The 13,569-nt window shown below is 34.7% G+C and overlaps 1 protein-coding gene across 1 annotated transcript; it reads left to right on the top strand.

Moving 5' to 3' along the window:
• Nucleotides 1-10,316: 10,316 nt before the first annotated feature.
• LOC140446593 (uncharacterized) lies at nucleotides 10,317-10,994 on the top strand. Its single transcript, XM_072539161.1, has one exon. It carries the CDS (start codon nucleotides 10,317-10,319, stop codon nucleotides 10,992-10,994), a length of 678 nt encoding a protein of 225 aa, XP_072395262.1.
• Nucleotides 10,995-13,569: the final 2,575 nt, after the last annotated feature.

The raw sequence follows: 13,569 nt of genomic DNA, 5'->3' as shown, positions 1-13,569 counted from the left end.
TTTGAGGCCTCCACGTACCACATCAAGGTACGGTTAAGCCGAAGAAGATACCTGTTGAAGAGCCAACGGCGGAACTTGAAACGGGGCTGCGGGTGTCAGTTGTATTTAATTAATATAACAATACAGTCATGTATTAACTATACAATAAGCAATATTAGAAAAGAATAAATTACTATTTTTATTTTTTATTCATTTTTAAACTAGAAGGAAAAGTTAAAAAGAAAATTTACTTATCTAATACCAAATAAACATCCAAAAGGAGCGCATTAACTTGTGTTCTTCTTCTACTTTCGGAATCATACCATGGCATGTCCGCCTAACGATGTCAGTAACATTAACAAGTGGTTCCCGATTCTCAGCTAATTTAATTAGTTGTTTGGCAGTGTACCTATTCTTCTTCTTGTAGTTCCTTCTCCTATTGAAGGTTGGCTATCATAACAGCTATCCATACCTTATTGGCTGCTGTTCTAAAAAGATCTACTGAGCTGCATATATACCACTCTTTGAGGTTTCTTAGCCAGGAAATTCTTCGTCTTCCTATGGATCTTTTACCCTTGGTTTTACCTTGCATTATGAGCCTTAATATCTCATATTTCGCACCTCTGGTACTGTGGCCTAAATATTCCAGCTTTCTTGTTGTGATCTGCTTTATGACCTCGCAATCCTTTTGTAGCCTTCTTAACATTTCTGCATTTGTAACTCGTTGGATCCATGGTATTTTCAAAGTCCTTCTATAGCACCACATCTCAAATGATTCCAACTTCTTTATATTATCCACTTTTAGTGTCTAGCTTTCCATTCCATACAACAAAGTCGAGAACACGTAGCATGTAAAGGCTCTTATCCTCAGCTCCAGAGGAAGGTCTCGATTAGCAAACATTGTTTTCATTTAGCCAGATTCCCAGATATTTGTAGTTATTCACTATTTCTACTTGTTTTTCCTCGATATCTAGCCTTCCTACTGTATGTTGATTAGAAATAATCATTGGTTACTTTGGACACTTGGTTTTCTTACCGTTCATTTGTAGTCCATATTTTATACTCACTTGATGTAATCTATTTACTAAGCGTTGTAGTGCTTCTAGACTCTGCAAAAACGGCGGTGTCATCTGCGAATCTTATGTTGTTCAAAATTTTTCCGTTTATTGATATATTCTGTTATTCCTCTGATATTGCTTCCTTAAAAATAGCTTCGCTGTACAGATTAAATAACAATGGGGACAGCACGCATCCCTGTCTAACGCCTCTTTTGATTTCTATAGTTTCTGTATCGACATTTTAGATTCTAATCTTTTCCTTTTGATTGCAGTACAGATTGACAATAACCCGTATATCTCGACCATTCACATTCTTTTCTTTTTACAGTTTTACGAGTTTCTGATGTTGTACTCTATCAAAAACCTTTTGATAATCTATAAAGCAGACATAGAGATCTTGGTTCATATCTAGTCGTCTTTTGTGAGAGAACGTTAAAAGCAATTAGAGCCTTTCTCGTTCCTAGTCCTCCTCTGAATCCAAACTGGGTGTCATCTATATCTTCGTCTATTTTTTTGTATAGTCTTCCATGTACTATTTTGAGAAATATCTTAAGTGTGTGAGTACTGAGTTTGGTAGTATTACAAACGTGGACATCAACCAATCTTCCGGTATTACTTATGTTGTATATCCCGTAACAATCGCTAATGTTGTATAGTTATGTCATTTACTTCCTTGCAATTAATTGATATAAGGTTGAAGCTCGAATAAATTAACTTTGATCAAATAAAAGGCAGATATCGAGCACAGTTTAATAATTAAATCTTGCCCAAGCACTTTCGCTTCCCAGAGCATCCTCAGTGGCATCTAAGATAAGCCAAGAAACGTTTTTTTAACTGAAGAAAATTAATTAACTTGATACAAAACTCGAAGTTGATGGTTGATAAAATGTTTTATGTGATTAACGTTTTAGACTAACTTCGTCAATTTTGGCATATCCAACAATCATAGAATGTCATAAACATAAAATTGTACATTACACTACACTACACAAGGACAAACTGTTTAAAATTTTTAAAAATAGGCGAAGCTACATTATGGTTGGCATCAGGAGAGAGAATGGCTACTGGTCTTAACGGAAATGTTAAGGTGACATGTGACATATGACAGCTTGGATGGGCAGTTACAATCATGATTTCAAAATTCTATGAAACTAAGCATTGATCAAAGGTCCAACTGACACCACTATAGGAAATCAACTGATGAAATATTAAATTATATAGAATATTTTAAGTAGGTTGCATAATCCAGATCTCACACTCAAACCTGTCTATAATAATTAGGGTGTTAGTTTGAGGGCAACTGAAGTGGACGTAAAGTATGAATGCAAGAAATAAACCAAACAATCTATTAGATTACGCTACTACCCTTGATTTTACCTTGAAATTCTGTATGTATATTCTGTAATAAAATATATTAAGCACATTTATAGCATCAATTATGATTCCACTGCTTGTCTCAAATAGAGGCATTGTAAACACTCATAAATACGTGGACCAAGTATTGGAATATCATTTGGTACCATTAGCGTCAATTATTGGGAACAAATGTATCGTAATGTACCATTACGACAACGCTAAATCCGTCACTTAATGTTTGACGATGTCGGGATTCAAATGTTACCATGGCCAATATGAAGTCTTGATTTTAATTCCATACACGTATGGGACAACTTTAAGAGATGGCTTTTGACTAAAGTACCACCGCAATCAGCCATAGAATTGTTCGGGACATCTGATTTAGTGAAATGGGACAATTTTCCTCAATCAGATATTATCTTTTTCAATCAAATAGACTTTGGGAAGTAATTAAATCTTTAAGAGGTAACAACTATTATTAAAATCCTAAAAGTACTTCCAAATGTGGTCACAAATAAAACAAATAAAAATATATTTTTTGTAAACAAATATAAAAACGTGTTTTAGTAATTTAAAAAACTACGAATCAATTATTCAAATATTTTAACCTAAAAATAAATCCTGTACCACATTGAAATATTAGTACACAATATTGTTAAAAATATCAAGAAGCAAGGAGCTCCTCAAGGTAGTCAATTATACTATAATACAGTGAGAGGATAAATATTTACGCCCCTCTCCCTGGTCAACTCGTTTATTTTAAAGGAAAAACCAAATCGATCAGACAAGTCGATATTTAAACTTGTTTCAATATATAACTATCTATTGATCTCATACGACTAAAGAAAGATCATAAAGATTTATTGATCTCAAACGACTGGCTGACAATGAAAGTCAAATATTTGGTCTGCAGTTAAACCTATCAAAGACCAAGATCATGATAGTGGATAAACTACATAACAATCATCCACACATAACCACGATTGACCGGTTTGAGATTGCGAGCTCATACTTATATCAGGAAGCATTGATCACAAACACAGGGTCACTACAGAAAAAAATAAAACCTAGATGTGATCCAGCAAAAGTCGACGTAGGAAAGATGGCCAAAATTTGGAAGGACTCTCAAATTGCACGAACTTACTGAGATGGACCAACTGCTTAATATTTCAAATACTAACATGCAGATGTGAATCTTGGACCCTACGACAAGGACCAATATTGGAGAAGAATGTTAAGCATTCCGTGAGCTCACCACCGGGCAAATAATTTAATTTTAGGGTAGGACGGGGCATTATGAACCATCTAAGTAAGCTATGCACATATAGTTAAACCAGAAATATTTGTTTTGTTTAATTAATTAGGAACGTTCAGTAAATATATAACGGTGATTTGGTTGCAACTGAAGATAAATTTAATTAACGTATTTGCAGCATAAAATGATAACTGACTATATGTTAAAAGTTCACATTGTCCCATAATGCGAACTACCGAGGAAAATCAAACTATTAGCTTTTTCCTTTTTCATTGTTTTTTTTTGCCCCCTTCGTGTTTATTTCAAGTTCTAATTTTAGCCTATACGGACTAGATGTCAGTACAGCTGTTTTATTTTTTTTTTGTTTTCCTTCTTGGTTCCATTAATTTACTTCTCTTTGGCATAGGACAAATGTTTTTAGAGCTCTTTGCTCCAAATGAAGTTATTGCTATATTATCTGCAGGGAAATCTGTCAACGGAAAATGGTTACCGGTATGAAGCTTCGAAGTTGAAGTTGAAGCAATTGCCTCATCTTGACTTGCCTGGGGCTCTACAATTAAAGTTAAAGCAATTGCCTCATCTTGACTTGGCAGTTGTAAACTATTATTCTCCAAATCTCTTTCAGTCGTAGCAGATGGTGCAAGATCTAGGTTTGTCAATATAAGCAACTATTCCACATTTTTTAAAAGCGTTAATAGCTGTCAAAGGTGATGCAGCTTTTAAGAAAGTCCCACCACAAATTTTAGAGATTTGGAAAGCCGATACCACTCCGTCTGGGTTGTCATTAAGAAACTTTTCTAATGCCATATCATAATATCGTTCCAAAGGTACCATGAAACCCATATGGGTCGGCTGCATTCGATGGCTGGAATATGGAGCTAAACAAATGATATGTAGATATTTCTCCCTAGCCAAATAAATTACTTCTTTGTTTTTCGTATGGCTGCTGTGTCCATCCAAAATTAATAAGATTGGATCGTCTACACTTGGTTTCGCTTGTGGAACAAAATGTTAAAACCATATTAAAAAGAGTTCAGTATTTATCCAGTCACTATCGCTACAGGCGAATATTGAACATGGAGGTGCACCAGCTTGGAGGTCGACTTTTATTCTATGACTTGTAAAGATCAACATAGGCGGTATAAAGATTTCTGATGATGACATGCAAACAACGGCTATTGTAATTTCACTTCTATCAGCAGAAGTCAGCTGTACAACTTGTTTTCGTCTTTTAAAAATTCGCGTTGGATTTATATATTTAGAATACAAAGTAGCTTTACACAAATCAATTTTTTTTTCAACATTGTAACGATTAAAAGATTCAGCCCTTGCAGCAGATGTTGATTCGGATTTACGTAATGGAAGCCGTGGGAATCTTGTAATTCCCAATAACAAGAAAAATTCTAATGAGGTACGATTTGGTGATCACGGTGGCTATTCTATGGGTCCACGTCGTCCAATATATCGTTCAGTAAAACTGTGCTTAAATAATTTCTTCCTGTGTGCATACTGAGATAAAACTCTTACATATAAGTAAGCTATTGCAGTCATATTCGTGTACTCAGGATGAATTGTGATAAGTTTATCACATCAGGAATAAAATAAAGGATATTTTCTTGTAAACAAAAGCTATTTTGGGTTGACTAGACAACTAAAAAGCAGAAACTTAGGTAAAAAAATAAAATTTTTAATATTATACAAAGTCCCTATTTTACTAACACTGATATCCGAGTGGATCCGAGTTAAGGATCATCTCTAAATGAGTGATGAAAATCTTTTCCTAATCTTTGAACGGAAGATCCTGTGAGAATATTGGAAGAAGTAGGTGCAACTATGAAGTACCTATATACTAAACACAAACTCGTAGCAAGTGAAAAAGATGTGATATATCTCAAGAAAATAGAAAAACTTAAATGGGCTGTACATCTAGTACAATCACACCCTCTCCCTAAACGAACCTTTTTACTACAGCCGGAGAGAACTAGACGTGGAGGTAGGTCAAAACTTAGATGGAAGGATGGTGTGGATATTAATGTCAGAAAAATTGGTGGGAAAAAACTGATAACGGTGGGCAATAGAGGGAATGTCAAAGATTACTTTGGCTTTGGGCAGGTTGAAGTTATTCTTAAGACCTATAGTACCGTTAATGATGATGATAATTTAAGCTGCATTTGGTAGCTAGAATTAAATATAAAAAGATTTATTTTTCTGTTTTTATAAACAAACTGCCACTGGAAAAATTATGTTTCCATTAAGAAATTTTCCGAAATTCTTAATTTTTGTCATAAACTTTCAATGGTATCAATTATGTATATAATTGGCATTCCAAATATAATTTAACTACAATTTAATTACCCGCAAAAGGTGTTATTAAAATTGGGCAACACGAATCATTAATTTAAATAGGTACTGTCGCAACATAATTAAACGCACTATACCATCGTTTTAAACAAATTGTTTTCTACTTTAAAAGTCATCTAAAGAAAGCAAATGGAATAAATTATGTAAAAACTAAAAACAATTAATTTTATTGGTCAAACCGTACGACTTATTTTAAGATTATTATTGTGAAACAACTCCATTCGCTATTTATGAAAATTTAAAATAAGCAAAATTTCAAATATTTTCCTCGAAAAGTCAATTCATTCATGCAAATAGTCTTAAAATGTTATGTTATTACAGTTTTTAATTTAAATCTGCTTAGAATAACTGGAGAACTAGTCAAGAACTGGCGCAACATGAAAACTCTCTCAACTGAGAGTTCAAGTCACAACTTCAATCCATTAAAAACCATAATGGAGAAGTAAAAATACTTTATACAATTGTCATGAGACTGGCATCACCAATGTGCAGAAACCCGGGAAAGTACTTGCTAGCATTAAACAAAAACAAATTGGAAAAGTGACAAGCCTTGAAAGAGGCACTGCAATATGCGTTAATGCGACTTTTGTGCCTCCATTCTTAGTATTCTCGAGGAAAATATTTAAGCCTTTAATGCTTGTTTACTGGGGCTCCTCTAGGATCCGCCGGTGCAGCGTCACATTGCCGCCCCATTGCAGTCATAAAATACAACCGCTCGACGTGAGCTGCTTCTTTCCATTTAAAAGTTATTATAACCGAGGAGTTGATACCTGGATGCTAAATAATCCTGCCATACCTATGAGCATTTATGATATTTGTAGTGTTGTTGGTACCGCCTACTCTAAAGCATTCACTACTGTCAACATTGTCAACGGATTTAAAAAAACAGGCATAACACCCCTGAATTCCCAATTTTTTTCAGAGAGTGATTTTATGTCATCTTATGTCACTGATAGGCCCGAAGAAAATTAAAATGGAAATGGTAACGAAAATAAGGATGTAGAAGAACCGCGACATGTCAGCCCAATTAATGGCCTATCCAATATAATAACCCCTCAGTAAATTATTCCATATGCCAAACTGCTCCTAGGAAAAAACTTAGGAAAAGCAGAAATAAGCTACAGTCAGCAATAATAACAGATATCCCCATAAAAGATGCTATAGGGGAACAGCATAATGAAAGATTAGCTAAAAAACAGTTTCAGAAGAGAAAAAGCAGAAGGCTAAAAAAAAGTTAAACGTCAAGTTTTTATTCACGACATTAGTTCGAACAGTAATGTTAGTATAGAAATTTGCAACGATTCTAGCGATTTAAAAAGCTTCACATCAGAAATTCAAGATTTATCGATTCAAAATCAGGACTATGTTATAGTAAGATACATGATAAAAAAAGGTTTTAAACATCATGTCGGACAGGTTATTAAGTGGAGATGAATATAATATCTCTTTCATGAACAGAATTGTGGCCGACAAATTTGTTTTCCTCGACAAACGCGATACAGATACCGTAGGAGCAGATTATATTTTACTAAAGTTGCTCCCCCTGCCATTAGTGGAAGTATAGCTAGGGCTGCTCGCCAGTTTATATTCGCTGTTAATTTTTTTCAATTTAAAATAGAGTAAATGTGTTTTTGAGAAGATTAAGAATAATAGAAGTATGAAAGTATTGAGAAAGAACTAAGAACGGGGACAAGGCAGATAATGAAGATTGAAGATGAAAATGGTCATCTTACATCCAACAGAGAGGAAACCCTTAGGATAGTTGAAGACTTCTACAAATTGCTGTACACAAGCCAACACAAAGCAAATAGCTGAAAGATCAAGTACCCGAAATATTAGCACGGAAAAAGGACATTGTCAACCAAGGATCAGAACTACTACCGAAAATCACAATCGACGAAATAAAACTAGCCCTAAGAAAAGCTAAGAATCACAAATCTCCAGGCGAAGATTGTGTAGTTACTGATGCAATCAAAATCGGAGGCACTTTCTACGTAAGAAAATAAAAAACCTTTTTAACATGTGCCTTTTGGACAGTAATATACCCGAAAATGGCACAATGCTGAGGTAATTCTATTGTACAAAAAAGGAAATCCCATGAATTAGAAAATTACAGACCTTTAAGTCTTCTTTGTCACCTATGCAAACTCCTTACAAGAGTAGTAACGAATCACCTTGAGAAAAAACTTGATTTCTACCAGCTAATAGAGCAAGCGGGATTTCGTATTGGATTTGGAACAAGTGATCACCTACAGAGCATTAGAACGGTAATAGGAAAGACTATTGAATACAATCGACCACTCGTTCTGGCTTCTGTAGATTTCCATAAAGCCTTTGACACGGTAGAATTTGACAAAATCCTGGAAGCACTACAAGCATGTCGTATTGACTACCGATATACAAGGTTAATTTACAATACATACAAGAACGCAACTATGTCGGTAAAACTACATAAAAACACGAATCATATCCCAATCGGCAGAGTAGTCCGACAGGGTGATATCTTATCGCCTAAACTCTTTACCGCAGTACTAGAATATGCTTGTAAAAAACTTAACTGGAAAGAGAAAGGCCTGAACATTGACGGTAGAAGATTATTAAATTTGAAATTCGCACAACATAGTTTTGTTCTCGGACAACCTTAAGGAGATATGTACAATGCTACATGAACTTCAGTTGGTGTGTGCCAGTCTAGGTCTTAAAATAAACATCTCCAAAACAAAACTCATGACAAACCTAGTACCTAGAGGAAATATCAATATTGGAAACAACGAAGTAGAGCTGGTGGAAAACTACATATACCTTGGACACGAAATAAAGATCACAAGAGACAACCAAACATGCGGACTATAAAGAAGAATAAACCTAGCATGGGCAGCCTATGAAAAACTTAAAGACATATTTAAAAACGATATACCAATTTCTTTAAAACGTAAAACATTTGACATATGTGTTGCCTGTGATGACCTATGGTGCCGAAACTTTGATATTGACAGCTACAAGTTCTAAAACGCTGCAAATATATCAGAGGAAAATAAAAAGGTCAATGCTGAGTATATCGCTTCGTGACCGAGTTAGAAATGAAGACTTAAGACGAAGAACAGGAGTTACCGATGTAATTTCCCGAATTGCCACACTGAAATCACACTGATACGTCGCCTGAATCAGTGATGAAAGATGAACGAAGATATTGCTTGAGTGGAGGCTGAGGTTAGACAAAAGAAGTAGAGGAAGAACTCCTACTCGTTGGACTGACGATCTCAAGAAAATGTCAAGAAATTGGATGAAAGATAGAGCACAATGGACACAAATGAGGGAGGCCCATGTCCAACAGTGGACGCAAAGGGCTGGATGAGGATGAAAAGTTTTTTATTGAAAATCCCACAATGGACGATATAGTGGTTCATAGTGGGACGAGTGGTCCATAATGGGGTACTTGTTAAATAACATTTATTATAAATAAAGGATTACTTAAAATTATTATTAGTTTGCTTCCTTACATCCATACCCATGCATAGATACCCTTACTATAATATTCACAAACGCTTATTCAAGGTACAAAAAAACGTCCTACTATGGACCAGTTTAACCTACTCGATATCTGCCTTAAACTAAATTTTAGTATATTTTGTAAAAATTTAATTTATTATAACAGATATACAAAAGATATTTCAGTTTCCGTACAAACAAATGTTTACGGTTTGATAGAACAAAATTTGTTCTACTAAACCGTAAATATTTAATAACGTATTTTAATACTACTTTACTACACGACATACATAAGTAGAATAAATAAAGATAAACTTTACGTACAACATATCACATAAGATTATTACACAAAACTTAGTGCACAATGTTTTTATTTCAAACCGGTAAGACGTGAAAATTTGTAGAAACTGTTGGAAAACTAAAAAATACATGTAAATAGCTTTAATTATGTAATTATATCAATTAAACGTCAATGGTAATTACTCAGATGGTTATAAATTAAATTTTTTCATAATTAAGTTGCATCGTCATATGGGTAAAGGTAAAGGAGGGGTAGCGGGTAGGAACTCCTCTGGATAGTCCTTTCAGTGAAAATAAATCAATCCCTGCCGTCCTCAGATTTCAGGGCTTTCCTGTCCCGGGAAACTAGTACCTGCTTAAGGTCCCTTATCCAGGGTCACGGATGAAGTCCACAACGGCAGCCACGGCGGAGAAGAATACCTTCGGTACGGCGTGGATGGCGGAAGTAGCAATCCCCTGATTTTAGGGATTGTATAGAATCACTCGCCAACCCGTTCGGAAAGCGTGGTGTTTTAAATATGCTAAAACCTCCCAAGTTGAAGATGTCGAGTATCAATACGAAATTACCCCAGGTGAGTAGAGGTATAGACTCAGAATCTCACACTGAGCAATCAGTCAGCCTTATGGATTCTGGGGGAAGCAAATATTCGACTGAATCTAATAAGAAAAACTACCCATCATTGCTTCGTATAGCCACTTACAAGATAAGAACTATGAGGACCCAAGAATACCTTGACGAACTAGAACAAGAGCTCTCAAATATCAAATGGGATATAATTGGACTGTGCGAAACTCGCTTACCAGGAGAAACATGTACCATCTTAAAATCTGGTCACCAGCATTACCAGAAAAACTCCGTAGAAAATCATCACATAGGCAGTGTAGCGTTTCTGATAAACAAACGAGTTCCCTATAAAGTAACGAAGTTCTGTGCAGTATCAAACAGATTCATATATCTTGTCATCGCTTTGAACAGCAGATACAGCTTACAGATAATACATGGATATACACCGACAGTAAACTCAACAGACGAGGATCTGACAACAGTAAGGAACCAAGAAAAATCACACTTCGTAATCATCACAGGAGATTTTAATGCAAAAATTGGAACGAAGAAGAGGGCGACACACAATATATCGGTCGCTTTGGGCTGGACAACAGGAACGAAAGGGGTGAGACGTTGTACAACTACTTAAACAACCAAAATTTATTTTGTCTTAACACTTTCTTTAAAAAATCTAAACAACGTAAATGGACATGGATCAGCCCAGACAAGAAAATTTAGAACGAAATAGACTACGTACTCTCCAATAACAAAAACCTATGCATCGATGTGACAGTACTAAACAAATTATATACCGGGAGTGACCATAGATTGGTTAGAGCTGATATTAAAATACAGACGAGAGTAGAACGAAACAAACTTATTAAACGAAAACGATACCCAACCATCGATGTCCTGTTTCAAAAACAAACGGAATATCAAAAAGAGCTAAGCACAAGACTAAAATCAATAGAGACACTGAAACAAATGGATATAAACGGACTAACCAACAAAATAAAAGTAACTGTAAAAACATCGGTTAAGAAAATATGCTCAAACACGAAAACGGCCAAAACATCTAAACTCCAACCTAATACAATTAAACTACTCCAAGAAAGACGAAACAGAACAGATCGAAGTTCGGATATTTTCAAAGGTTTAAACAAAAACCTGAAAAAATAAATTAGGAAGGATCATAGAAACTATACTAACAATCTAATAAAAGATATAATACAAGATAACTGCAATATGAAAGTTCTGAAACCAAAAAACTCAAGAGGCATAAGAAAAATAATAGAAATAAAAAATGAGAAAAACGTCACCGTCCGAGACATAAAGGAAATAAGCGAGGCCATTGAAAAATTCTACACTAAATTATACTCGGCAAATACACAACCACAACAACGACGTACTGAACGAACAATAATTAACACCGGCTCAGAAAAAATACCGGACATAACCAACTATGAAATAAGAATGGTCCCAAATCAACTAAAAATGAGTAAATGTCCGGGAGAGGATAGAATTACAGTTGAAATGTTAAATAAAATAAATACAGTTGTATAAATAATCAAAAGGGGGAAATACAAAAAATTGTTGAAAATGAGACTGAAAATAAAATTTCTAATGAAGGGATTAAAAATAATGTTCAAGGTGAAAACGAAATATGGAAGAAACATCTACATTGACCAAGAGTGGAAAAAACTGGACATAAAATCAAATCAAAAACAGCAATGCCTTTCTCACTGATATAATATTAAGGAATGGAAAAACTATTATGATAACAAAAAAAGGGACAAAACGGGTAAATTACAAAAAATACAGGCGAGAAAAGAAAAACAAAAACAAAAATTGTGGAAATGGCCACAAACTGCATATCAAATACGGTATTCCTCAGAAAACATTTTGTTCAAAATTGCAGAACCTAAAAAATTGAATGCTAGAAGGTTTTATAATATAACTCCCGTATAATGTAAGGGAAAAAATTAATCCCCATGTAAAATACAAATTGTATACATATTTCTATATTTGTAATGAATACATAATAATTATAATACCCACAATATGTGTCTACAAGTTGTGTTCATTTACTAGATATGTGTTGTTTATTCATTAGATTCTGTTGTTCATTTACTGGTGTTTTGAAAGTTTTTTAATTTTTTGTACAATAACTTAAAATGAGTATAATGAAAACATATTTGGCAATTAGTACATAATAATTTCATTATTTCTGTGTTAGAAACTTCATGTTCATTTATTTGTGCTTTTACCCTACATGTTGCAATAGGTACCTAGGTATTTATGCAGTACCTAGGTAATGAATTCAAAAGATTGGTAATGCAAATATTGTTATGGTATTTGGGGCGTACGGATCGTTTCTGGATTATTACGATACTTGTACCACCTAAAGCGTGTCCATTGTATCACTCCTTAACGTCCGGATCATACTTAGCCAAGTCCCCGACGTATTAGAAAACTCAGCCGAGCTGCCGTTTTTTTACCTATGACTGGTTTACCTATGACTGAGGTGTTGGTCTAGAATCAGGTCTAGACTAAAGTAAGTATATTGCTAAAGAATTCTTTATAAAGCAATATACTGTGTCTAGGCCCTCACCCCACCTTTTTTTTTTCTTTAGGTACCGTCTCTAACGGAGGATAACTTGTGCAAATTCGTTTCTGTCCTGTGCTTTTCTTATTAGGATATGGAGGTCTAGTCCTGTCCAATTCTTGATGTTCTTGTCGTCTGCCAGAACTACGCTTTCCGTCTATTTTCCCTTCCATTATTAGTTGAAGGAAGTTATACCGCTCGTGTCTGAATATGTCCAGATAAAATGTTTTCTGTTTTCTAATAAATTCTACAAGATCACGATTTCTATTTATACGTCTAAAGACTTTTTATTTCTAACATGGGCAGTCCATGGAATTTTTAGAATGTGGCAGGTGGCAGAATATCCACATCTCAAAGTTTTCCAGGCGTCGTAATGAGCTAATTGCCAGCGTCTAGGCTTCTATTCCATGTGTCAATTAGATTTTGAAAAATAACATTTATGTCTAAAATCAATATTCACTACTTATATTTTATAGTTATTTAAAAGCAAGGTTCCAAATACCAAAGACTAAATCGGCAGATTTACCGATAAATCTATAGAAACGGCAGCACTGGTTCAAACGTTTAGCTCTCATTGCTTTGGTGCTCGTGCTCCCAAAATAACATTGTCAAGCGTCAG

Source organism: Diabrotica undecimpunctata, chromosome 7, assembly GCF_040954645.1.
Source record: "Diabrotica undecimpunctata isolate CICGRU chromosome 7, icDiaUnde3, whole genome shotgun sequence".
Taxonomy (NCBI): Eukaryota; Metazoa; Arthropoda; class Insecta; order Coleoptera; family Chrysomelidae; genus Diabrotica; species Diabrotica undecimpunctata.
Note: the sequence above shows the minus strand (reverse complement) of the source record. Positions and strands in the feature narration are given on the sequence as shown.

Coding starts and splice junctions, on each gene's coding strand:
- LOC140446593 (XM_072539161.1), top strand. CDS start 10,317: ATGCTAAAACCTCCCAAGTTGAAGATGTCGAGTATCAATACGAAATTA.